Genomic DNA, 24,801 nt, shown 5'->3' on the forward strand with positions numbered 1-24,801 from the left:
GTTGCGCCCAGCCACAGTGATACCCCCCATTCCCACCACTGCCCTCTTAGACAAAATGACTGGAAGCCACGTTGAGAGGGGGGTGGGAACTCAGCCTTGTTGCTGTGATAAAAATATCCCAAGAAAAGTAACTCCAGGGAGACAAGATTTTTTTAAAAATTTTATTTATTATATATAAGTCAACTGTAGCTATCTTCAGATACACCAGAAGAGGGCATTTGATCCCATTACAGATGATTATGAGCTACCCATGTGGTTGCTGAGATTTGAACTCAGGACCTCAGGAAGAGCAGTCAGTGTTCTTAACCACTGAGCCATCTCTCCAGTCCAACAAGATTTATTTTGGCTCTTAGTTGGAGGGTAAAGTCCATCATGGTGAGGAAGTCCTGGAAGTAAGAGCTTGAAGCAGGTGGTCAAGAATATACAGTCAGGATGGCACCACAGAAAGACAAGAAGCCTAAGAAGTCAACCTGGAGGTTTCATTTGGACCTTACTCATCCAGTAGAAGATGGAATTTTTGATTCTGGAAATTTTGAACAGTTTCTACGGGAGAAGGTTAAAGTCAACGGAAAAACTGGAAATCTTGGGAATGTTGTTCACATTGAACGCCTGAAGAATAAAATCACAGTTGTTTCTGAGAAACAGTTCTCAAAAAGGTATTTGAAACATCTTACCAAGAAATACCTTAAGAAGAATAATCTCCGTGATTGGCTTCGTGTGGTCGCATCTGACAAGGAGACTTATGAACTTCGTTACTTCCAAATTAGTCAAGACGAAGATGGTTCAGAGTCTGAGGACTAATTGGCCTTTGCTTTTAATAAAATGGAAATATGGTAAAGAAACCTAAAATCAGATTTGATGAGCAAATAAAAATCATTTTACTCTAATATAGATAGATAGATAGATAGATAGATAGATAGATAGATAGATAGACAGACAGACAGACAGGAAGTTTAGCCCTGTTTTCTCTTTTTTGTGTGTCTGAGACCCAAAGTAGTGGTGATGGGGGTAGGGAACAGTGCCTTCCGAATCTTCTAGCCTAATCAAGATAATCCCTCACAGACCTGGCCAGGGGCTAATTTAGCCTAAATAGTCCTCACAGGATAATGTCTCCTCTTATCCCAGATTCACCCCCCCCCATTGATAAGCATCACCAATCATCACAAACTCTCCAAGTGGATAAGGACCCTCGGAAGAGAAACTGACTCTCCTGGGATTGGGGAACAGTGGCAGATTTGATTTTGCCCAAGAAAGGAAAAGCTGCCATGTTATCAGATAAAAACAGCCAGATATGTGAGCCAGTGTCGTTGGCTCACACCTTTAATTTCAGCACTGGGGAGAGGCAGAGACAAGCAGATCTCTGTGAGGTCAGCCTAGTACACAGAGGGAAATTCCGGGCCAGCCTCTGCTACACAAAGAAGCCCTGTCTTAAAACAAACAAACAAACAAACAAACAAAAACAGTCAGACAAAAACTGTCTTAATCGGGGTTGGGGATTTAGCTCAGCGGTAGAGCGCTTGCCTAGCGAGCGCAAGGCCCTGGGTTCGGTCCCCAGCTCCGGAAAAAAAAAAAAAAAAAAACTGTTTTAATCAGTGTTCTATTGCTGTGAAGAGGCACCACGACCAAGGTAAAGGAAAGTATCTAATTGGAGCTGGCTTGCAGTTTCAGAGGCTTGGTCCATTATCGTCACAGTGGGGAGCAGGGTAGCAACGGGGGTGCTGGAACAGTAGCTGAGAGCTACTACATCTTGATCTGCAGGCCTAGAGATTAAAACAGGAATCGAACCTAGAAAATAAAAATTTTAAATGTAGGCTTCCTAACTGGTTGTGGTACTGCATACCTGTGACTTCAGCACTTGGAAGGGAGAAGCAGAAAGATTGCAGGCCATTCTGAGTGACAGAGATGCCATCTCCAAAACAAAAACAAAATAAGGGTTTGGAGGGGATAGCTTAGAGGTAGAGATGCCTTGCCCACAATATACAAGAACTGGAGATAAATTTCCAACACGGTGCTACACATGTATACACTCTTAGGAAACTTAGTGTTATCTAGGTGTGAAGTACACTCCTATAATCCCAGGACTCAGGGAAGCTGGAGCCATAGATTTCCAAATTTAAGGCCAGTTTGGGACCCTGTTACAACATGAAAGTGAGAAATAGGCTGAGGATATAGTTTTGTTCCACAGTGCTTGCCTAGCATATACAATTCCTTTGGTTCAATCATCTGTCATCTATCTATCTATTGATCTATTATCGTATCTATTAATTATCTATAATTTATCTATTATCTATCAATTCTATCTACTGATCTATTGATTTTCTATCACCTATATATTATCGATCATCTATTATCTACCTGTTATTTATCTATTTATTATCTATTATCTATCACTTATCTATTATCAATCATCTATTATCTACCCATTATTTATCTATTTATTATCTATTACCTATCACTTATCTACCAATTATCTATCACCTACCTATCAATTATCTAACATATATCTGTACATTAGCTATCATCTATTCATTATCTATCATCGGTCTATTACCTATCTATCTACCTATCTATCTGTCTATCTATCTACCTATCAATCATCTATCAATCTATCATCTATCTATCTGTCTGTCTGTCTGTCTGTCTGTCTGTCTGTCTGTCTATCCATGCATCTTAAACTATACATTTTCATTGCTGCAGAAACTGGGGTCAGCTGGAGACCTCTGTTTGAGCTCGGGTGTGAGAATAGGGAGTGTTTCAGAAGCTGGAAGCCAGAGCATGCTCAGAAATTGTACCATGGAGGAAGGACCTAGTGGGAAATGAAATGGCTCGTGAATGGGAAGTGGCTAGCAGAGCACCATATTCTAGAAGCCATCTGCATCTCCTGAAAGGCTGTTAAACCCCAAGTTACTGCACCCATGCCCAAAGTTCTGACTGAGTAAATCTTCAGTGGGTCTGAAAATAGACATTTCTAACTAGATCCCAGGTGCTCTGCTCCAGAAACTTTGAAGAAAAAAATAAAGCAGGGGTGTGGTTGCAGAAAGCTCTGGAAAGGAAGGTAGCGTCTGTAACTCAGAAAGTGGAGTCTGTAACTGACTCCGGGCTGTGCTGCAGCATCCAGAGCTGCTTCTTTATCCTCATGTTCTTACAACCTTGTGTTGGAGACAAACAAGGCTAATAAAGACCCCACAGAGAACAGCATAGATGCCTAGCGTCTGAGGTGCCTCATCGGTCCTCACAGGGTTACAGCACCAGGCTCTATCGATAGCCCTCACTTCTTAGCTCTGAAGGCAGAAGTTTAGAGATGAAAGTATTGAGCAAGTCCTTGTTCTCACCACTCCTGGGTTTCCCCACCAGTAACAATGCCGGAGATTAGTTTAGGTGTCCAAGGTGCCAGCAGCAATGTCTCAGGACCAGGGGAACTCAGACACTTACCTAAATTGTCAGTTGGAACATAATCTAGCACAAACCTTGGAAGGGATCCTGACCAACCAAATCCGAATTGAAAATGCCCATATTCTTTGATTTTATAGTTCCATATCCAGGAATTGGGTTGGAAAAACACTAATGTTTGCTAGACATAGTGGCACAGACCCTGTAATCCCAGCACCCTTTGGAGAGAAACAGAAGGACCAAAACCAACCTGTGATATATAAATGTTGTCTCAAAATAAAATACTCATGTGCAAGTGCAAAGATAAGGCTGTTTGATGTATTAATAAGTTTCCTGTTACTATCACTATCACTAAATACCTGGGGCAACTAATGAAACAAGAGAAAAATGGTTACTTTGGACTCTAGTCCTCTAAGGGCCTTGTGGCTTGAATGTGAAATGTCTTAGTCTTCAGAAGGTAGCATCGTTTGAAAAGATTATGGAACTTTTAGGCTTGACAGAGCCTCGCTAGAGGAAATGAGCCACTTAGGGTAGATTTCAAAGTGTCTTTGGGGTTTGTTTTATTGTTTGTTAGTTGAGACAGGGTTTCCTCTACAAGAGCCATGGCTGTTTTGGAACTCCCTTTGTAGACCAGGCTGGTCTAGAACTCCCAGAGATCCACCTGTCTCATACCTGCCTCCCAAGTACTGGGATTAAAACTGTGAGCCACCACAATTAAGGGTTTGGTTTTTTTTCCCCCTAAAGATTTTATTTTGCTGTCTTCAGACACACCAGAAGGGGTCATTGAATCCCATTACAGATGGTTGTAAGCCACCATGTGGTTGCTGGGAATTGAACTCAGGACCTTAGGAAAAGCTCTTAACCACTGAGCCATCTTTCCAACCCAGTCTTGAAGTTGTATGATCAGTTCCTACTTCCTGTTCAATCTTGGCTTCCTGGTTAAGAATGCTGCATAAGAAGAGCAAGAGCTGTCCCTCAGGCTCCTGCCACCCTGACTTTCCTTCCGTGCCATGGTGTCCCCTCCATGATGTACTGTGAACTACAACAAATCATTCCTTCTTGGAATTGTTTCTTGTCTGGTATTTGATCACAGAGATGATTCAGGCTCTTAGGAAGGTAGTACATCACTGCAGCAGTACATGACCAAGCAAATTGCTCTCCTAAGGACTCCCCAAAGGCCTACCTCCCTAAGATGCCACAAACACCCAAAAGCACCCTGAAAATAAGTCTGGGGCTAAGATTGAGATTTTGGCAAATGCCATTCATCTCTGCTGTCAAAAGATGGACAATAACACAGATGTCATCCATAGAGGACCAATTAAATAAACCAGGAAGCTGAGGTGGAACAGGAAGTAGGAGCTGATCTAACCTAAGAAGACCTCTTTCTGGCTTCCATCTGCGCCTGGAGCTGACCCTGTGCTCTGTGACCCTGATCACAGCTCTCAGTTCCTGAATCCCACTGGAGAAAACTGGTCTCCCAGGAATGCTGACACATCTGAGAGCACAGATAGAACCACCACTTCTGCTCTGAGGGACCTGCCTGGAGCTCTCTGGATGAAGGAGCCCAGGTGCAGTCTGGGACAGGTTCCTTCCAGTTTTTGTGTGCGGCCAGAGCTGACCCTGTGCCAGAGCTCTCGGTACTCAAATCCCACCAGGAAAGAGCTGGTATCCTAGGAGTGCTGACACACAGACTTATAGGAGGGTCAAGCCACTGTTAGAGACAGCAAGACCAGCTAACACCAGAGATAACCAGATAGCAAGAGGCAAATGTAAGAAACTAAGAAAGAGAAATCAAGGTCACTTGGAATCTTCAGAACCCAGTTCACCCACCACAGCAAGTCCTGGATACCCCAACACACAAGAAAAGCAAGATTCTGATTTAAAATCATCTCATGATGATGTTAAAGGACTTTAAGAAGGACATAAATAACTCCCTGAGGGGCTGGGGATTTAGCTCAGTGGTAGAGCGCTTACCTAGGAAGCGCAAGGCCCTGGGTTCGGTCCCCAGCTCCGAAAAAAAGAACCAAAAAAAAAAAAAAATAACTCCCTGAAAGAAATACGGGACAATACAAGTAAACAGGTAGAAGCTCTTAAAGAGGAAACACGAAAATCCCTTTAAGAATTACAGGAAAAAGAAAAAACCAAACAGGAGAAGGAATTGAACAAAACCATTCAGGTACTAAAAATGAAAATAGAAATAATAAAGAACTCACAAAGGAAGGGAGATAACCCTGGAGATAGACAACCTAGGAAAGAGATCAGGAGTCATAGACATAAGCATCACCAACAGAATACAAGAGATAGAGGAGAGAATCTCAGGGACAGAAGATACCATAGAAAACATCGACACAACCATCAAAGAAAATGTAAAACACAAAAAGACCATAACCCAAAACATCCAGGAAATCTAGGACACAATGAGAAGATCAAACCTAAGGATAATAGGTTTAGAAGAGAGTGAAGACTCCCAACTTAAAGGTCCAGTAAATATCTTCAACAAAATTATAGAAGAAAACTTCCCTAACCTAAAGAAAGAGATGCCCATGAACATATAAGAAGCCTACAGAACTCCAAACAGATTGGACCATAAAAGAAATTCCTCCCATCACATAATAGGCAAAACACCAAAGGCACTAAACAAAGAAAGAATCTTAAAAGTAGTAAGGGGAAAAGGTCAAGAAATATATAAAGGCAGACTTATCAGAATCATACCAGACTTCTCAGATTATGAAAACTAGAAAATCCTGGGTAGATGTCATGCAGACCCTAAGAGAACACAAATGCCAGCCCAGGCTACTATATCCAGCAAAACTCTCAATTAACATAGATGGAGAAACCAAGATATTCCACGACAAAACAAAATTTACACAATATCTTTCTACAAATCCAGCCCAACAAAGGATAATAGATGGAAAACTCCAACATAAGGAGGGAAATTACATCCTAGAAAAAGCAAGAAAGTAATCTCCTTGTGACCACACCAAAAGAAGAGAGACACACAAACATAATTCCATCTCTAACAACAAAGATGACAGAAAACAACAATCATTGGTCCCTAATATCTCTCAACATCAATGGATTCAATTCCCAGATAAAAAGACATAGATTAACAGACTTAATAAATAAACAGGACCCAACATTTTGCTGCATGCAGGAAATGCACATCAGTGACAAAGACAGACACTTCCTCAGAGTAAAAGGGCTGGGAAAAATTATTCCAAGCAAATGGTCCCAAGAAACAAGCTGGAGTAACCATTCTAATATCAAATAAAATCCACTTTCAGCCAAAAGTTATCAAAAAAGATAAGGCAGGACACTTCATACTCATCAAGGGAAAAATCCACCAAGGTGAATGAATTCTGAATATTTATGCTAAATGCAAGGGCACCCACATTCATAAAGAAACATTACTAAAACTCAAAACACACATTGTGCCTCAGACAGTAATATGGGAAGTTATGAACCAAATGGATTTAACAGATATCTATCGAACATTTCATCCTAAAACAAAAGAATATAACGTCTTCTCAGAACCTCATGGTACCTTCTCCAAAACTGACCATATAATCTATCACAAAACAGGACTCAACAGACATAAGAGGATAGAAATAATCCCATGCGTCCTATTAGATCACCATGGACTAAGGCTGTTCTTCAATAACAACAAGAAGGACAGAAACCCCACATACACATGGAGGCTGAACAATGCTCTACTCAATGATAACTTGGTCAAGGAAGAAATAAAGATTTAGCTCAGTGGTAGAGCGCTTGCCTAGCAAGCGCAAGGCCCTGGGTTCGGTCCCCAGCTCCAAAAAAAAAAAAAAAAAAAAAAAAAAAAAAAAAAAAAAAAGAAGAAGAAGAAGAAGAAGAAAAAAAAAAAGAAATAAAGAAAGAAATTAAAGACTTTCTAGGGCTGGAGAGATGGCTCAGGGGTTACAAACTCTGGCTACTCTTCCAGAGGTCCTGAGTTCAATTCTCAGCAACCACATGGCGGCTCACAACCATCTGTAATGAGATCTGATGTCCTTTTCTGGTGTGTGGAGGACAGCTACAGTGTATTCATATAAATAAAATAGATATTTAAAAAAAAAAGACTTTCTAGAATTTAATGAAAATGAAGGCACAACATACCCAAACTTATAGGACACAATGATAGCAGTGCCAAAAGAAAAACTCATAGCTCTGAGTGCCTGCAAAAAGAAACTGGAGAGAGCATACACTAGCAACTTGACAGCACACCTAAAAGCTCTAGAACAAAAAGAAGCAAATGCACCCAAGAGGAGTAGAAGGCAGGAAATAACCAAATTCATTGCTGAAATCAACCAAGTAGACACAAAAAATAATTATACAAAGTATCAACAAAACCAGCAGCTGGTTCCTGAAGAAAATCAACAAGATAGATAAACCCTTAGCCAGACTAATTAGAGGGCACAGAGAGTATATCCAAATAAACAAAATCAGAAATAAAAAGGGAGACATAACAACAGAAACTGAAGAAATCCAAAAAAATCATCAGACCTATTGAAAGATCCCCGAAGAGAGACCCTTTCTAAAGTCTCAGGAAATTGCGGATCCCAGACACAGAGAGACCATTTTGGATGTAATAAGCAAAGGCGAGGTTTATTACGGAGATCTATTACGGGGATCTCCGTATTGACACGTATCCTGTGCAGGAGACAGAGGTGTCGACCCCGAAGCTCAAAAGTCAGGGGTTTATATAGGGAAGGCTTGGGGGTTTGGCGCGGTTACACACAATTGGCTAATTTCTGGCGCAGCTATAAGTGATTGGCTCATTTAAACATGGCAGTGAGATTACAGCACAGCAGGAGAGTATGTATTGACTAGAGCGTACAGGATCTTAGGAGCTAGGGGTGTATCAGGGTTTGAAGGACATCTGGTTAAGGTGTGACTCTGAGTAAGCTGGGGGAGGTGCCTTTCTGCCAGATGGTTTGGGTCAGTCCTGATAACTCGGGCTGGTCCCTGCATTCCTTTTCTTTATCTTTATGGTCTGTTAGTCCTAGCGGCAGGGCAGGGCTGCCTGGACTTGCTTTTCACAGTGTTTAGTCCTGAGTCTGTGAATTTTGAAACTTACTCTTTTAACTTCATATTTTTAAACCTTAAATCTGTATAATTTTCCTTTCACTATCAAAAGCCTGTATTCAACAAAAATGAAAAATCTGGATGAAATGGACAAATTCTAAACAGATATCAGGTTACCAAAGTTAAATCAGGATCAGATAGATAAACCATCTAAACAGTCCCATAACTCCTAAAGAAATAGAAGCAGTCATTAAAAGTCTTCCAACCGGGGTTGGGGATTTAGCTCAGTGGTAGAGCGCTTGCCTAGGAAGCGCAAGGCCCTGGGTTCGGTCCCCAGCTCCGAAAAAAAGAACCAAAAAAAAAAAAAAAAAAAAAAAAAAGTCTTCCAACCAAAAAGAGCCCAGGACCAGATGCGTTCAGTGCAGAATTCTATCAGACCTTCATAGAAGACCTCAGACCAATACTGTCCAAACTATTCTATGTTGTTGTAAAAATATAAAAAATAATACAGTCTTTTATCCCGCTCTAGATACAGCACTGCGGTGCCCCAAGATATCTGCTGGATATCTTAATTCTCAGTCAGCAAAGCCTCTCACCCACTTTGCTCCATCCCATATCACACTGCCTCTCTCTGAGTCTGGCAGCAATCTTTCTACTTATCCTCTCCTTTCGTTCCAGTCTCCTCCTCTTTCTTCAAACTTTTCTCCTGCCCATCCTTCCTTCTTGTCCAATGACAGGCCTCCTTCTATCCTGTACCTGCCCTCACCTGTATTTTACAATTAAATGGGGAGAAAGTTCTGGTAAAGTCACCTGAGTCCTGAGCAGTGGCTAGGCAGCTGTCCTGGGGCAGTGGAATTAGCATCAAAATACTAATAACTCCAGGGCAAACCACAACAATTCCACAAAATAGAATCAGAAGGAACACTACCCAATTCCTTCTATGGAGCCACAATTACACTTACACCTAAACCACACAAAGACCCAATAAAGAGAACTTAGACAAATTTCCCTTATGACTATTAATGCTAAAATACTCAATAAGATTCTTGCAAACTGAATCCAAGAATACATCAAAATGATCATCTGTCATGATCATATAGGCTTCATTCCATAGATGCAAGGATGCTTCAATATACAGAAATCTATCAATGTAATCTACTATATAAACACACTCAAGGGAAAAAAAAAAACTACATGATATTTCATTAGATGCTGAGGAAGCATTGGACAAGATTCAACACCCCTTCATGATAAAAGGAATTCAAGGCCCATACCTAAACCTAGTAAAAATAATATACCACAAACCAGTAGCCAACATCAAGCTAAATGGAGAGAAACTTACAATCCCACTAAAATCAGGGACTAGACAAGGCTGCCCACTCTTTCCCTATCTATTCAATACAGTTCTCGAAGTCTTAGCCAGAGCAATCAGACAGCAAAAGGAGGTCAGAGGGATACAAATTGGAAGTGAAGAAATCAAAATATCACTATTTGCAGATGATATGATAGTGTACTTAAGTGATCCCAAAAATTTCACCAGAGAACTACTAAAGCTGCTAAACAACTTCAGCAAAGTGGCTGGATATAAAATAAACTCAAATCAGTAGCCTTCCTCTACTTAAAGGATAAGGCTGAGAAAGAAATTAGGAAAACGACACCCTTCACAATAGTCACAAATAATATAAAATACCTCGGTGTGACTCTAACCAAGCAAGTGAAAGATCTGTATGACAAGAACAACAAGTCTCTGAAGAAAGAAATTGAAGAAGATCTCAGAAGATGGAAAGATCTCCCCTGCTCAAGGATTGGCAGGATTAATATAGTAAAAATGGGGGGCTGGGGATTTAGCTCAGTGGTAGAGCGCTTGCCTAGGAAGCGCAAGGCCCTGGGTTCGGTCCCCAGCTCCGGAAAAAAAAGAACCAAAAAAAAAAAAATATAGTAAAAATGGCCATCTTACCGAAAGTAATCTATAGATTCAATGCAATCCCCGTCAAAATTCCAAGTCAATTCTTCACAGAGTCAGAAAGAGCAATTTACAAATTCATTTGGAGTAACAAGAACAACAACAAAACAGTGAAAACTATCCTCAACAATAAAAGAACTTCTGGGGGAAACACCATCCCTGACCTCAAGCAGTATTATAGAGCTATAGTGATAAAAACAAACAAACAAAAAACCCTGTATGGTATTGGTACAGAGACAGGCAGGTAGATCAGTGGAATAGAATTGAACACCCAGAAATGAACCCACACACTATGGTCACTTGATCTTTGACAAAGGAGCTAAAACCATCAGTGGGAAAAAGACAGCATTTTCAACAAATGGTGCTGGTGTAACTGTCAGTCAGCACGTAGAAGAATGCAGATCAATCCATTCTTATCTCCTTGTACAAAGATCAAGTCCAAGTGGATCTTGGACCTCCACATAAGACCACATACACTGAAACTTATAGAAGAGAAAGTGTGCAAGAGCCTTGAACACATGGGCACAGGGGAAAATTTCCTGAACAGAAGAACACCAATAGCTTAGGCTCTTAGATCAAGAATCGACAAATGGGACCTCAAAAAAGTTCCAAAGCTTCTGTAAGGCAAAAAACACTGTCAATAGGACAAAATGGCAACTAACAGATTGGGAAAAGATCTTTACCAGTCCTACACCCGATAGAGGGCTGATAATCCAATACATACAAAGAACTCAAGAAGTTAGATTCTAGAGAATCAAATAATTCTTTTTTTAAAAAAAAAAATGGGGGGTTGGGGATTTAGCTCAGAGGTAGAGTGCTTGCCTAGCAAGTGCAAGGCACTGGGTTCGGTCCCCAGCTCAAAAAAAAAAAATGGGGTACAGAGCTAAACAAAGATTCTCAGCTGAGGAATGTCTGAGAAGCACCTAAAGAAACGTTCAGCATCCTTAGTCATCAGGGAAATGCAAATCAAAACAATCCTGATATTCCACCTCACACCAGTGAGAATGGCTAAGATAAAAAACTCAGGTGACAGTAGATGTTGGCAAGGATGTGGAGAAAAAAGAACACTCCTCCATTGTTGGTGGGATTGCAAGCTGGTATAACCACTTTAGAAATCAGTTTGGTGGTTCCTCAAAAAATTGGACATGGGGCTGGGGATTTAGCTCAGTGGTAGAGCGCTTACCTAGGAAGCGCAAGGTCCTGGGTTCGGTCCCCAGCTCCGAAAAAAAAAAAAATTGGACATATGCTAACTGAGGATCCAGCTATACCACTCCTGGGCATATACCCAAAAGATGCTCCAATATATAACAAGAATACATGCTCCACTATGTTCACAGAAGCCTTATTTATAATAGCCAGAAGCTGGAAAGAGCTCAGATGTCCTTCAACAGAGGAATGGATACAGAAAATGTTGTACATTTTACACAATGGAGTACTACTCAACTATCAAAAACAAGGACTTCATTAAATTCTTAGGCAAATGGATGGAACTAGAAAATATCTTGAGTGAGGTAACCCAGACATAAAAGAACACACATGACATGAACTCACTGATAAGAGGATATTAGCCCAAAAGCTCAGAATACCCAAAATACAATTCACAAACTACATGAAGCTCAAGAAGAAGGAAGACCAAAGTGTGGATGCTTCAGACCTTCTTAGAAGGGGAAACAAAAGTACCCACAGGAGGAAATATGGAGACAACATGTGGAGCAGGATTGAAGAAAGGCCATTCAGAGACGGCCCTACATGGGGATGCATCCCATATACAGACACCAAACCCAGACAATATTGCAGATACCAAAAAGTGTGTGCTGACAGCAGCCTGAAATAGCTGTCTCCTGAGAGGCTTTGCCTGAGCTTGACAAATACAGAGGCAGATGCTCTCAACCAACCACTGAACTGAGAATGGGGTCCCCAATGGAGGAGTTAGAGAAAGTCTGAAGTAGCTGAAGGGGTTTGCAACCCCATAAGAAGAACAATAATATCAGCCAACCAGACCCCCCCACTTTTCCTCCCCCACATGCACGCGCATGCTCCCAGGGACTAAACCACCATCCCAACAGAACACAGGGATGAACTTATGGCTCCATCTGCATATGTAGCAGAGGATGGCCTGGTCAGACATCAATGGGAGGAGAGACCTGTCAAGGCTTGACATTCCCAGTGTAGGGGAACATCAGGGAAGGGAGATGGAAGGGAGTGGGTGGGTCGGTGAGGGAGCACCCTTATAGAAACCGAGGTGGGGATGGGATGGGGGTTTCTGGAGGGGAAACTGGGAAAGGAGATAACATTTAAAACATATATTAAAAAAAATAAAAATAAAAAACCCATGAAAATTCCTGCTTTCTGATTCCAGAAAACAAACAAACAAACACGCAAACAAACGAACCCCTAAGACTTCACTAGTTGTGGTGGCCCATACCTTTGGACATGGTAAGTCCAAAAAATGGAGTAATGAGCAGTTCTCAAAAATTAACCAGGGGCTGAGCATGGTGGCACGTGCCTTTAATCCCAGCACTCAGGGGCAGAAATAGGCCGATCTCAGTGAGTTCAAGGACAGCCAAAGCTACCTATGGAAACGCTGTCTCAAAGAAGAAAACAAGCAGATCTGGGTGCCCCCATTTAGAGCAGACTCTGAGACTTTAAGTATGTGTGTTTGTATATACATGTGTGTAAGTATGTATATATATACATGTGTGTACGACTATGATGACATAATCACTGAGACTTTTAAGTATGTGTGTGTGTATATACATGTGTGTAAGTATGTATATATATACATGTGTGTACGACTATGATGACATAATCACTGAGATTTTATATGCAGCGTATTACACAAAAGCCACACGGCTAACCACTCTGGTGACATGCTACCGTTTATATGTACGTTCCTACAGGGCACATCTCTGGAAGTAGAGAGAACAACAGTCTACCTTTGAGAATAGGAATTAGGATGACCCAGGCTGAGGAAAATACTTTTTACTGCAACATTTTGTATACTTTTTTGAGGAGGAGGAGGAGCGGTGACCCTGTAGGAGGACCAACAGTCTCAATAACCTGGACCTCCAAGATCTTTCAGACACTGGACCACCAGTCAGGCAGCATACACCAGTTGATATGAAGCTCCAACACACATACAGCAGAGGACTCCCTGGTCTGTGTTCAGTCAGAGAAGATGCACCTAACTCTCAAGAGACTGGAGGCCCCAGGGAGTTTAGAGGTCTGGTGGGCAGGCGGTGGGGGCAGGGGCAACCTTGTGGAGAGGGTGGAGAGGGGAGTGGGGAGGAGGTATGGGATGGGGAACAGTCAGAAGGTGGACTGGGAGGGGCATAAAATCTGGATTGTTAAAAAATAATTTAAATAAAATTAAAAACCATATGCATGAATTATTTAAACTCATAATGCCTCCAAACTTTGGAGCACTAGGCATAATCCATCTAAGTAAAAACACTCCGCACAGGGGATAAAAATTAATAAATCTGTTTTAAAAGAAAAAATAATGAACAGGGGGGTGATTTTTGCTAAGTGGCAACTTTACAAATTGCAAATTTCCTTAAAGACTGGGCTTCTTTTGTCTTTTTTTTTTTTTTTTTTTTTTTTTTTTTTTTTGGTTCTTTTTTTCGGAGCTGGGGACCGAACCCAGGGCCTTGCGCTTCCTAGGTAAGTGCTCTACCACTGAGCTAAATCCCCAGCCCCTCTTTTGTCTTTTTTAACCCTTTGATAAAATGAGTTTTATCTCATTACAGTTCTGGTGGGTAGAATTGTTTCTTTACGCTGTTACTCTGTTCTCCTTGTTCCAACATTTGAGTAGAAGCCGGAGACAGCCTTGGCTATTCTTCCGTAGGTGCTGACTACCTAGCTTTTGAGATAAGATCTCTCACTGCCTTGGGGCTTATTAAGTAGACAGGGCTGGTTAACCAATTAGCCCAAGAAACCTACCTGTCTCTGCCTCTGATATATCCCGGAAGTACAAGTACCATTGCCCAGCTTTTCTTTGTTCTTGGAAAGCAGACTCGGTTTCTTGTTACTAGAGGACTATCCTCCAGTCAAAAGAGCCATTATCACTACAAGATCAGCTGTGCCTGCTCGTGGCAGACCACCGTAGCAGGGCTTGTTGGATGATAGATAAGGAGTGGGAAAGATCACTGGACTCTCACCTGAGAATCCAGACATTCCTCTCAATGGTGTCAGCTTTAATTACATACAGCCTCGGGGTCTCAGGGACTCGCTAGGGTAGATAAGCTAGGGAAGGCTGGTAGGGGCTCCGTCTATGTGGCCATTGGGAAGACATCCTTCATGTTCCAAAACAGACCTTGCACGGGGCGTGCTCTAGGATTACCCACACTCTGGCCCATCGCCCCTCACCCACACTCTGTTCAGGAGTCCTAATAAGTTCATTGGTTCTCCAGAGTGAACATTGCCGGAATCCTACTTCGGTTTGTCCTTGGGAGAAGAGAGTAAAGGATTACATTGCCTCTGGGAGAAAATTCTCAGAACAATCCTGGGCCAAGCGTGTTGCTGACTGAACTATTGCACCCATCCTACACTCAAATCTTGGGCGAATCTTTTGCAAGTTTTATAAAAAGAAAGCTTTAAAAAATATATTACGGGAGAAAGGCTACATTGAATATATAGGATTCTGTGGCCATGAATATAAACTTAGTCTGGAAATGGGGGGGCGGGGGCGGAGGGATGTCTTCAGGCTAAGAAAGCCAGGAAGAAGTAATTTGGAAGCTGAAGTATCTAAAAGCTAAAAAGGTGCTAGATCCCACTGTGAACAGGATGGAGAAGCATGCAATCTAGAGAGCAACCTGGAGGTTGTGGAAACCATCCCCGTGGACAGTTAAGATAGCGATACCACGGGGCTGGGGATTTAGCTCAGCGGTAGAGCGCTTGCCTAGCAAGTGCAAGGCCCTGGGTTCGGTCCCCAGCTCCGGGAAAAAAAAAAAAAAAAAAAAGAAAAAAAAAAAGATAGAGATACCACGTGTTCGAAGAGAAATGGAAGGAAATTGTTTTTTGGAATGATAGAGTGGGGGGAAAAACTCTAATAATTCTAAATAATCTTGAAATAAAAAACAATAATTTTAATCGTTACAATAATTTTAACATAAATATTGCAATAATATTAAATGTTACACAGAAGCATTTAAGTAGCTCATCTATAGCTTTAGGATAATACATTCCACTAGACACACACACCATCTTATTGTGAAAAAAAAAATTGGCCTGTGGCAAACTTGTCTGTGCTTTAGCTCCCTCATCTGTAAAGTAGATGGTAATAGCATCTCTCCGATCACTCGCTGAATCCATGCCCTGCAGCAAGGGTTTGAAACAGTGCTTGGCAAACGCTCCTTAAAATCTGGTTATGCAGCTGGGCAATGGTGGTGCATGCCTTTAATCCCTGCACTCAGGAGGCAGAGGCAGAGGCAGAGGCAATCAGAGCTGTGAGTTTGAGACCAGCCTGGTCCTCAGGGAGAGTTCTAGGACAGTCATAGTTACACAGAGAAACCCCATCTTGAAAAAGAAAAGTGGTTATGAAAATTATATTAACATAGAACAAACATTGTTGTTATTTCTATTGGAAAATGTTTTGAATAATATACCTTTATTTCTTCGGAGGGTATAGATTAATAATAGAACACATGTTTAGCATATGTGAGGCTCTACATTCAATCTCTGGCATAAAAGAATAAAAATGAATGAATGAATTAACTTTTTATTGAAGCCTAATAATTACATGTGAATGGGTACAGTATCACATCTGATACATTATATCATGTGTGGTGATTGGATCAGAACAAAATAATATGTATCACCTTTGATGCTTATTATGCCTTTGCATTGGAAATATTAAAAATATCTTTTACTTGATACTTTGAAATATTAAGTTATCACTGCCTGCTAGTTATCTTTTTATGTGCTCTAAAATGATGAAATTATACCATAGGGACTTTCCCAACTACTTCAAAGCTCAGCTGTCTCCCCATTGTTCTGTGAGCTTTCACTAGCACAAGCCCCGACTGCCACACTGAGGCCTAACAACACCTAGTACTGTAGATTTGCTGAGCCGTTCATTTCTACAGAGAATGACAATACACATAGTTTGGGAACAGCACAGACCCTAGTTCTGTGTGTTGGAAGAAACACACTCTGCACTGTGGCTCACACACATTTCTCATTGGCAAACAAAAACCTAAAGGACCCCAACCATCAATCTAGAACAGACCATTGAATGGGCATTCCTCTGGGTGCCTTCGCAGGAACCATGAATTCCTGCAGGACAAGAACTGGTTCTGCTCATCTCAGTCCCCAGGCCAACAAAAAACGGGGACTTAAAAGAACTCATTGTACAAATAAGAAACATTCTATATTATTAGACACTATTTGTTTTTAATTGAATTTTATTATGAAACCATTATTAAAAGTTAATGCTGCAAATAATACATAAAATGTTCAAATCATGTAACATTATGTTACATGTGAAGGAGTCAACTGAAAAAAAGATTCTCCTTGACTTTTAGAGCACTATTTACCCAATATTTCCTTTATGTATGTAAAAGTAATAATAACTACAAAGGTTTATGTGTCATGATTGCTCAGGGTCAGAAGCTGTGGAATTAGCTAGATCTACATTTGAGTCCGTCCATCATTTGCTGCTGTGGCCTTGAGAAAGTCACTTAAACTCTTTTTGCCTCAAATTTCTTAGGGAAATTAAGATAATGATCAACTATATCCCACAATTTACTAGAAAAGCCAATACACATAAGGACTTAGGATGGTCCTAAATACATACATAATTCAATGAAGGTTAGCAGTTGCATATGCTTAGCATCTGCTTTTTTAAAGATTTATTTATTTTTATTTTATGTGTATAGGTATTTTGCTTGCATGTATATCTGGGCACCATGTCTATGCAGTGCCCCCCTAACCCTGGACTGTAGCTATAACTGGTGGCCTCTTGGTAGACCAGACTGTCCTTGAACTCAGAGATCTGCCTGCCTCTGCCTCCAGAGTGCTGGGACTAAAGGTGTGAGCCACCACTCTCAGGCTTCATTTTTCTTGATTTGGATAATCACCTCAGGTCTTATTTGCTTAAGTCAGTCGCCTTACTGCTCTATCTAGGATTAGAGAAGTATAAGGCTTCATTCTCAAGGTGTGATCTCATGAGATTAGCATATCAATACGAACGTCTTTGGGACCGGAAAGAATTACAGATTAGGGGCTGGAGAGATGGCTCTGCAGGTAAGAGCACTAATTGTTCTTCCTGAGTTCAATTCCCAGCAACCCCATGATGGCTCACAATCGTCTATAATTGGAACGGCTGCCCTCTTTTGGAGTGTCTGAAGATAGCAACAGCGTACTCATATACATAAAGAGAGAATTAAAAAAAAAGAATTACAGATTATCATATCCTGACTTAAGTTTGTATTGCTGTGATAAATACATTGACCAAAAGCAACTTGAAGGAGAAAAGTTCTGTTTGGCTAAGCAGCACCATCTTGGAGAGTTAAACGTGATCCCTTGTAAAATGATTATTTACCACCTCTCATGGAAAGCCTTCAAGGAACCATCACCCGAGTCTCTGTCCCCTCTCTGTAACCTGTTATATACAACTTTGCCTTAATTGCATCCGGCCTGAGGGTGGGATAAGTACTAGATTATATAGTCTGAGGGGATCCATCTGTGTGGCTACTGGGAAGCCTTCATTTCTGTTGAGAAAAGGCTTTCCAGGTACGGCCTGTTGAGGGATGAAGCACTTACACCCCTGTAAGTAGCCACTCACCTGCATTCTGCTCTGTAAAGGAACCTAATAAACTCATTGGTTCCCCAGAGTGAACTTTGGTGGAATGATGTCTTGATTTATATTGGGACCTTAGGAAAAGGGGTAGATATTGCTCATACCTCCCACTGGGAAAGAATTTTTAACACAGGCTTACTGGTTATGGTCCATCATCAGGGAAAGCCAAGGGATGATGCTAGAGGCAGGAACTGAAGCAGAAGCCACAGATCCTGGCTTCCTCAGCCTGTGCGCTTACACCACCCAGGACCACCGAGTTAGCTGGCAATCCTCACATGGATTATCACTCACGAAAATGCCACACAGACTTGCCTACAGGCTAATCTGATGGAGGTAAGAGGCCAAATCTTTTAAGTTCAGACTCCATTTTAGAGAACCTGACCTACCTAAGTTTGAACTCAGACAAACTAACAGGTGGTACCTAACATTGTTTCCAACAAAACCGGAGCCTAGCTCTACCACCAAAACTGTCCTGTGTGATGGTGGTGCGCTGGGGAACCCCAACTAGCTCGAACGAAAAGGCCCTACTGTGATTGCATCAGATCAGCTCCTGTCTGTTTTGGGGGATCACTCAGGCTTCCCTGGCACTACAGAGGGAGTTCCTCACTTGAGACTCCCTCTTCCCAGATATGTGTCCCTCTGCACAACAGTGCACATCTGGTCCCAGATGTACTGAATGAGTGGCTCTGCAGATGACCTGGGTTTTAACAGCTCTGAGCAAAAATTCATATGCACACCCGATTTGCAGGTCCCACTCTTCTCCTCCCTAAAATGGGGACACATTCTCTTTTTTTTTCCTCTTTCTGTTTCATTTTGTTTTCAAGACAGAGTTCCTCTGGGTGGCCCTAGCTGTCCTGGAACTCATTCTGTAGAGCAGGGTGGCCTTGGAATGCTGGGATTAAAGGCACACCCACCACTAAGCAGTGTCCTAGGTATTTTTAGTCCAATTCAAGGTTAGTTAGGTTTGACCCGGAACAAGTGACTAAGGTAAATGTTTTACATACCAAAGCAGACCCGGCCTCTAGGTTCTCCCTAGAGCAACCCTCAGTCCCTCCCTACATTGCATACCCTTCCCCCAACCCTAACTTTCCAGCCCAGAGGCTGGGCTGCTCTTCCCAGAGAAGCTCCTTCCTATATAATCCAGATATTTTGGTCTCTCTCCCTCTTCTGTTACTCAGAACTCAGTTACTCTGTTACTCAGTCTGTTGCTCTACAAACTTAGTCTTCCCAGGTCTTTCCCAGGATCCCGTGCTCAAGAACCACTCCATTGAGGTACTGGGTGTCTGTCTTCAGTACTCCTTCATCTCAGAAGTCCTCCTTAAACCATATCCTGGTCCTATTGTCTCTGCCCTCCTTAGCCCACTCCCACCCTCAGCTCACCCTCTCACAATCCCACAGTGTGGCCTAGAGCAGCCCTCTAGACTTCTCTTCACCCTTTCCTCTTCTAGTCACCACCCCCAACCCACACTCTTTCTCTATAAGCCAGAACCCCCTACTTTCCCATGGAACCAGACCCAGGGTTGGGGTGTTCTCCTGAAGTGTGAGCATGGGGAAGAGGGCTAGACTCCCAGCTCCACCCTCAACTGTCAGCCCGCTCACTTTGGTGGGTGTGGCAGTTCTTAGCATAACTGAGCTTCAGCCTTCTTACCAGAAAGGAGAGGCTTTATGTGCAAGACCAGCTGCTCAGATCACATCAGTAAGACCCAAGTCTACCATGGCCTCTGCCCTTGCTTCACTGTGAGTCCCACACACAACACCACTGACTTCCTTGTGCTCTCCCATCTCAGGGACTTTGCATTTGTTCTCCTATCTGATATGTTTATAAATATGTATGTTTATATATGTGTATATATGTATATATATTCACATCCCAAATGCTGTCTCCTCTCCCAGTCCCCCCTTACCTTTGCCTCTGAGAGGGCATCCCTCCTCCCTGCAGGATAATCAAGCCCCTGCAGGGTTCAGTGCATCCTTTTCCACTGAGGCCAGACAGGGTAACCCTCTGCTATGTATGTGCCAGGGTCCTCGGACCTGCCACTGTCTGCTCTTTGGTGGCTCAGTCTCTGGGAGCTCTCAAGGTTCAGGTTAGCTGACACTGTTGGTCTTCCTGTGGAGTTGCTGTCTCCTTGAGAACTTTCAATCCTTCCCCTAACCCTTCCATGGGGATTCCCAACGTTCATCCAATGTGTGTGGCTATCAGCATCTATCTCAGTCAGCTGCTAGGTAGAGCCTCTCAGAGGGCTGCTATGCTAGGCTCCTGTCTCCGTTAGTTATCCCAGGTGGACCACCTAGGGGCAGAATACTTTCTTAGAGATACATTTGGTTATTCTGTTACAGGAATCAAACCCTTATTCAATGATTCCAGCATCACAGAGGTTTTCCAAACCATCCATTCTAAAATGTTACCTTGTCCCAACCCCTAGCACCACCTTGCTAAAGCCAGGAAGGGTATAAAGAGCCTAGGGCCTCAGTTCCAAACCTCATTAAAGAATTTTCACCTTCGTTTTCATTGTCTGTAAAAATGGGCTGGTGATAGAAACCACCTCTCTGCAATGTCATAAATCTTCTATGTCAGTTTCATAAATGCTCATAAATGTTAGCATCAGGCATAACAATAGTTATATTTGTAATTTGAGCAAATTAAAAAGAAATGAAGTACTCTAACAGCTGCAGAAAACTCACACCCATAGTTCTTCTAGAGCTTCTTGCTCTCTCTCTCCAAATTCAGGTGAGGACAGTAGCAAGGAGGATAGAGGTTCTTGACTTTTTCTCAGACTATGGACCTAAGGGTGGGAGGAGTGGAGCTAGGATATACCACACAGTGCTCTGTCCTCAGAAACTTCTTTAAAACACAAATCTTAGCCAGGTATGGTGGAGCAAGTCTTTAATCCCAGCACTTGGGAGGCAGAGGCAGGCAGATCTGTGGGTCTGAGGTCACAGGACAGCCAGGACTACATAGAGAAATGCTGTCTTAAAACAGAAAACCCCCAAACAAAAACCCACAAATCTTCATGATTGAGGGGCTTTTGTTTTTCAGCTTCTAATTGAATTTTATTGTAGTACAATTCACAGATCCCATCATCCTTGTGCCACTTGGCAGTCAACCATTCGCATTCTGGAACCGAAGGCTGGTGGCTACATTTTACATTATTGGAATCATACAGTATGTAGCATTCTCCCTACTTCCTCCATTTTTAGAGCTTTTTAGAGGTGAGGCAGAAAGGTGGCTATAAACAAAACCCATACAAGGACACAATTTGAGATATTCTTTTAAAACATTTTTTTACAGTTTATTTTTACGTTTATGTACGTTGATGTTCTGCCTGCTTGTCTGTCTGTGTGAGGGTGTCAGATCCCCTGGAACTGGAGTTACAGATAATTGTGAGCTGCTATGGAGATGCTGAGAACTGAACCTGGGCCCTTTGGAAGAACAGCTAGTGCTTTTAACCACTGAGCCACCTCTCTAACCCCAATTTGAGGTATTCTAGCATTTCCCACTAAAACTATCACCACATAAGAATAATGAACATTATTTTTCAACCCAAAAAGGTTTGCCTGTTTTCCTTCATCCCCTCTCTAGTATAAATTAGGCTGTATTTCTTTCCCCAGTGGTGTAGGAGTCACCTAGCACATGTTCTTTTGTGCCTGGGTTCTTTCACTCAGCATTTTTTTTTTAATTCGTCCATGCTATAGAGTCTCAGTTCCCCTTTTGTTCCCATTATCTGGAAGTGACACATCTGTCTATTTGATAAACATAGTAGTACCTTCCAGCTCCTGGACTCTCATGGGAAGAGCTACTATAGTTTTATAGAAGAGTCTATTTGTGAATCTAAGTTTATTTTGTGTAAACACCGAGCCTGGGAATAGCTAGGTCACATGCAAACATACACATTTGACTTTGGAAGAAGCTGTTTATCTTTCAAGGATGTCATAACTACTCTTTGTCAATCTCTATGCCAGGAAGATAGAAAACGCTCATGAACGTTAGCTATTAAGCATAAAAGTAAGTGAAGGTTACTTTAGTAGTTTAAGCAAGTCCAAAGTAGACAATAAGATGTGAATTCAGGATTTATTGGGTAATTCAACAGCTACAGGGGACTCATACCTTTGAGCCTCTGGTGTTCATCACTGAAGTCTGTAGGATTGTGGGTACTAGAGTAGAGGGTAGGGGATAACTTTGTATAGTTGGTTCTCTATCCACTTTTTGTCAGCTCAGGGGAATGAAATCAAGTCAACAGGTTCACTTGGCAAGTGGCTCGGCCACTGAGCCATCACCCAGGCTGTTTCACATTCTAATAGTCTCTTTAATTGACTACAGTTTAGCAGCAGTCTTGGCCTATGGTGTCACTTCTGTACTTGCTACTAAGCAGATTATGGCCTTACCTCAAAATCATGTTTGAAGCTATAACCCCCAATAAGTTAGTAACAATGTTTGCAGATAACCCCTTTAAAGACATTTAAGTTGTTTAAGTTGTTAGGTTGGGTATGGTGGTGCATACCTTTAATCCTAGCACTTGGGTGACAGAGACAGGCAGATCCCTGAGTTCAAGGCCAGCTTGGTCTACTGATCGAGTTCCAAGACAGCCAAGACTACATAGAGAAAACCTGTTTCAAAAAAAAAAAAAAAAAAAAAAAAAAGAATCCAACAACAAAGAAGTAAAGGAGTTTAAGTTAAAAACAAGGCTGTTGGAATTCTTATCCAATAGGATGGATACTGAGGACTGCTATATTGGACTAGAAGAGAAAGGAAAGGACAATCGGTAAAACCTGAAGTGGCATATTAAATAAAAGCATGCTATTGTTAAAGTTCCTGTTTTGTATTGTAATTGAGATTGTGTGAGAAAGTACCTTTGTCTTCAGGAATACATACACACATATGATATAAATCTAAAAGGATTTATAAAAGCATACATACATATACAACAAGTACACATGCATATATATGTATACATATATATATGTAAAACAAGAGAAAATAGCAAAACAATATAAATCTAGCCAAAAAGGGGGAGACTTCTCTACTATTCTTACACTTTGTGTGTATACTTGACCATTTACATACAAAAAAGCTATAGAAATCCCAGAAACTCTTGTTTATTGTTTTACATTATATTTAATCTATCCTGTGTGCTTTTAACACTGTTCTGTTCTAGTACTTTAGTTGTGAAAAGTCTACGAAGACGCAAAGTTGATTGATTGTCTCTTCCAGGGGCAAAGAATCACAATTAAGGCAAAGGCTGTCAAGTCCACAACTTTTCCCCTAGACATAAAACAGTGTGTAGCAGAAACTCAACCTTCAATATCAGCTAACAAAATACTGGGCACCTTCTAGGCATTGGAGTACAAAGCAGGGCACAAAATACTTAAAAATCCACGCCCAAGGGCCGGGGATGAAGCTTAGTAAAGTGCCTGTCTGATATGCACAAAGCCCTTGGTTTGATTCCTAGCCCTGTACAAACAAATAGGGAGTATAAACCCGGTGTGGTGGTGCCCGCCTTTAATCTCATTACTCAGGAGAGGAAGGCAAGAGGAAAAGTTCAAGATCATTCTTAACTACATAGCCATTGTGCTCCCTCCCACTACAATGGGCGGCCGGGGTGAAGAGTATCAAAATCCAAGCCCAAAGCAGCTTATATCAGGCACTCAATTAGCCAGCCATCATATTTCATTTGGGCCTTTGCAACCTGGGAAGTGAGGACCACCGGGTTTGGCAAAGAAGGATATTGAGGATTATGTGCGGCTGAGATCATTGGGGTCATTAGTGGGCGTGGGGATTAGCATTCTAACCCGGGTCTCAGCTGGTGAATCAATTACACCTAAGCCATTCACCCAATCAGCATCAAGTGCCGACTGCGGGCTTGTAGGTACCATGCAGGTCAAGTCCGGAAAGGCGTTAGCGGAGCGCACACGACTCGCGAAGGCCCTCTGTACAAATCGCGGGATTTTGGCGCGCTCTTTTTGTTGGCTGGGTGTTCTCGCCAGTGATTGGTTCCGGGCTGTCGCGGCTGCTGGGTCTACCTCGGCTGTAGAGAGGCGGCGCAGCTCTTCGCTGGCCTCCTGGGGGATGGGCCACCAGGAATCTCCACTGACCAAAGTAGCGGCGGGAGGTGCAGCTTACATAAAGAGGTTACGTAAAGTGCTCAGCTGGCGCGAACTCGAGGACAGCCACGGGAACCTGGAAGCCGAGGCCTCCCCCGGGAGCGCTGCTGTCATCTCAGGAGCAGCGCCGCGACCTGCTACACGTCCAACCAGGCTCCCCGCCTCGCGCCCTACTCGGCTCTGCAGACAACCCGGGCTCGGAACGGATCATCCTCCGGCGCGGGCTCCAAGGGGGAACCGGTCCGCCCGGAAGAGGAACAGCGCCGGCCAGGTAAGAGCGAGTGGAGGAGGAAGGGCCGAAGCGGGATCCCCAGCACCCCACAGCACTCCGGGAGGGTCATGGAGGCCTCGGCTTGTCGTCCTCGGAAGCCGAACCTTTAGCCAGTTTCCCTTCACCCGTTGTCCCCAGGGGCTTCGGTCGTCCCACGGGCTCGGCTAGGTTTAATTCACAGGCCTGTTTACACCGGGAGAAGTCTGGGTAGGACGCGGAGAGGGGCTGTTGGGAGGG

The 24,801-nt window shown here is 42.5% G+C and overlaps 2 protein-coding genes across 4 annotated transcripts in view; both read left to right on the forward strand.

Moving 5' to 3' along the window:
• The first annotated feature begins 424 nt into the window (after nt 1–424).
• On the forward strand, nt 425–889 carry Rpl22l2 (ribosomal protein L22-like 2). Its single transcript, NM_001408857.1, has one exon. It carries the CDS (start codon nt 433–435, stop codon nt 799–801), a length of 369 nt encoding a protein of 122 aa, NP_001395786.1. The 5' UTR covers nt 425–432; the 3' UTR covers nt 802–889.
• Nucleotides 890–18,987: 18,098 nt separating this feature from the next.
• The window catches only part of Stk35 (serine/threonine kinase 35), a 32,671-nt gene continuing 26,857 nt past the window's right edge, over nt 18,988–24,801 (forward strand). The window contains exon 1 of one of the 3 annotated variants that reach the window (XM_006234975.5): nt 18,988–24,564. In XM_006234975.5, the coding sequence (XP_006235037.1) occupies nt 24,064–24,564 (501 nt within the window). In that variant the 5' untranslated portion in view covers nt 18,988–24,063. Of the gene's footprint in view, nt 24,772–24,801 lie in introns of all 3 variants that reach the window. The other 2 variants (NM_001107773.1, XM_006234974.5) reach the window with 2 other exon arrangements.

Source organism: Rattus norvegicus, chromosome 3, assembly GCF_036323735.1.
Source record: "Rattus norvegicus strain BN/NHsdMcwi chromosome 3, GRCr8, whole genome shotgun sequence".
Classification (NCBI taxonomy): domain Eukaryota; kingdom Metazoa; phylum Chordata; class Mammalia; order Rodentia; family Muridae; genus Rattus; species Rattus norvegicus.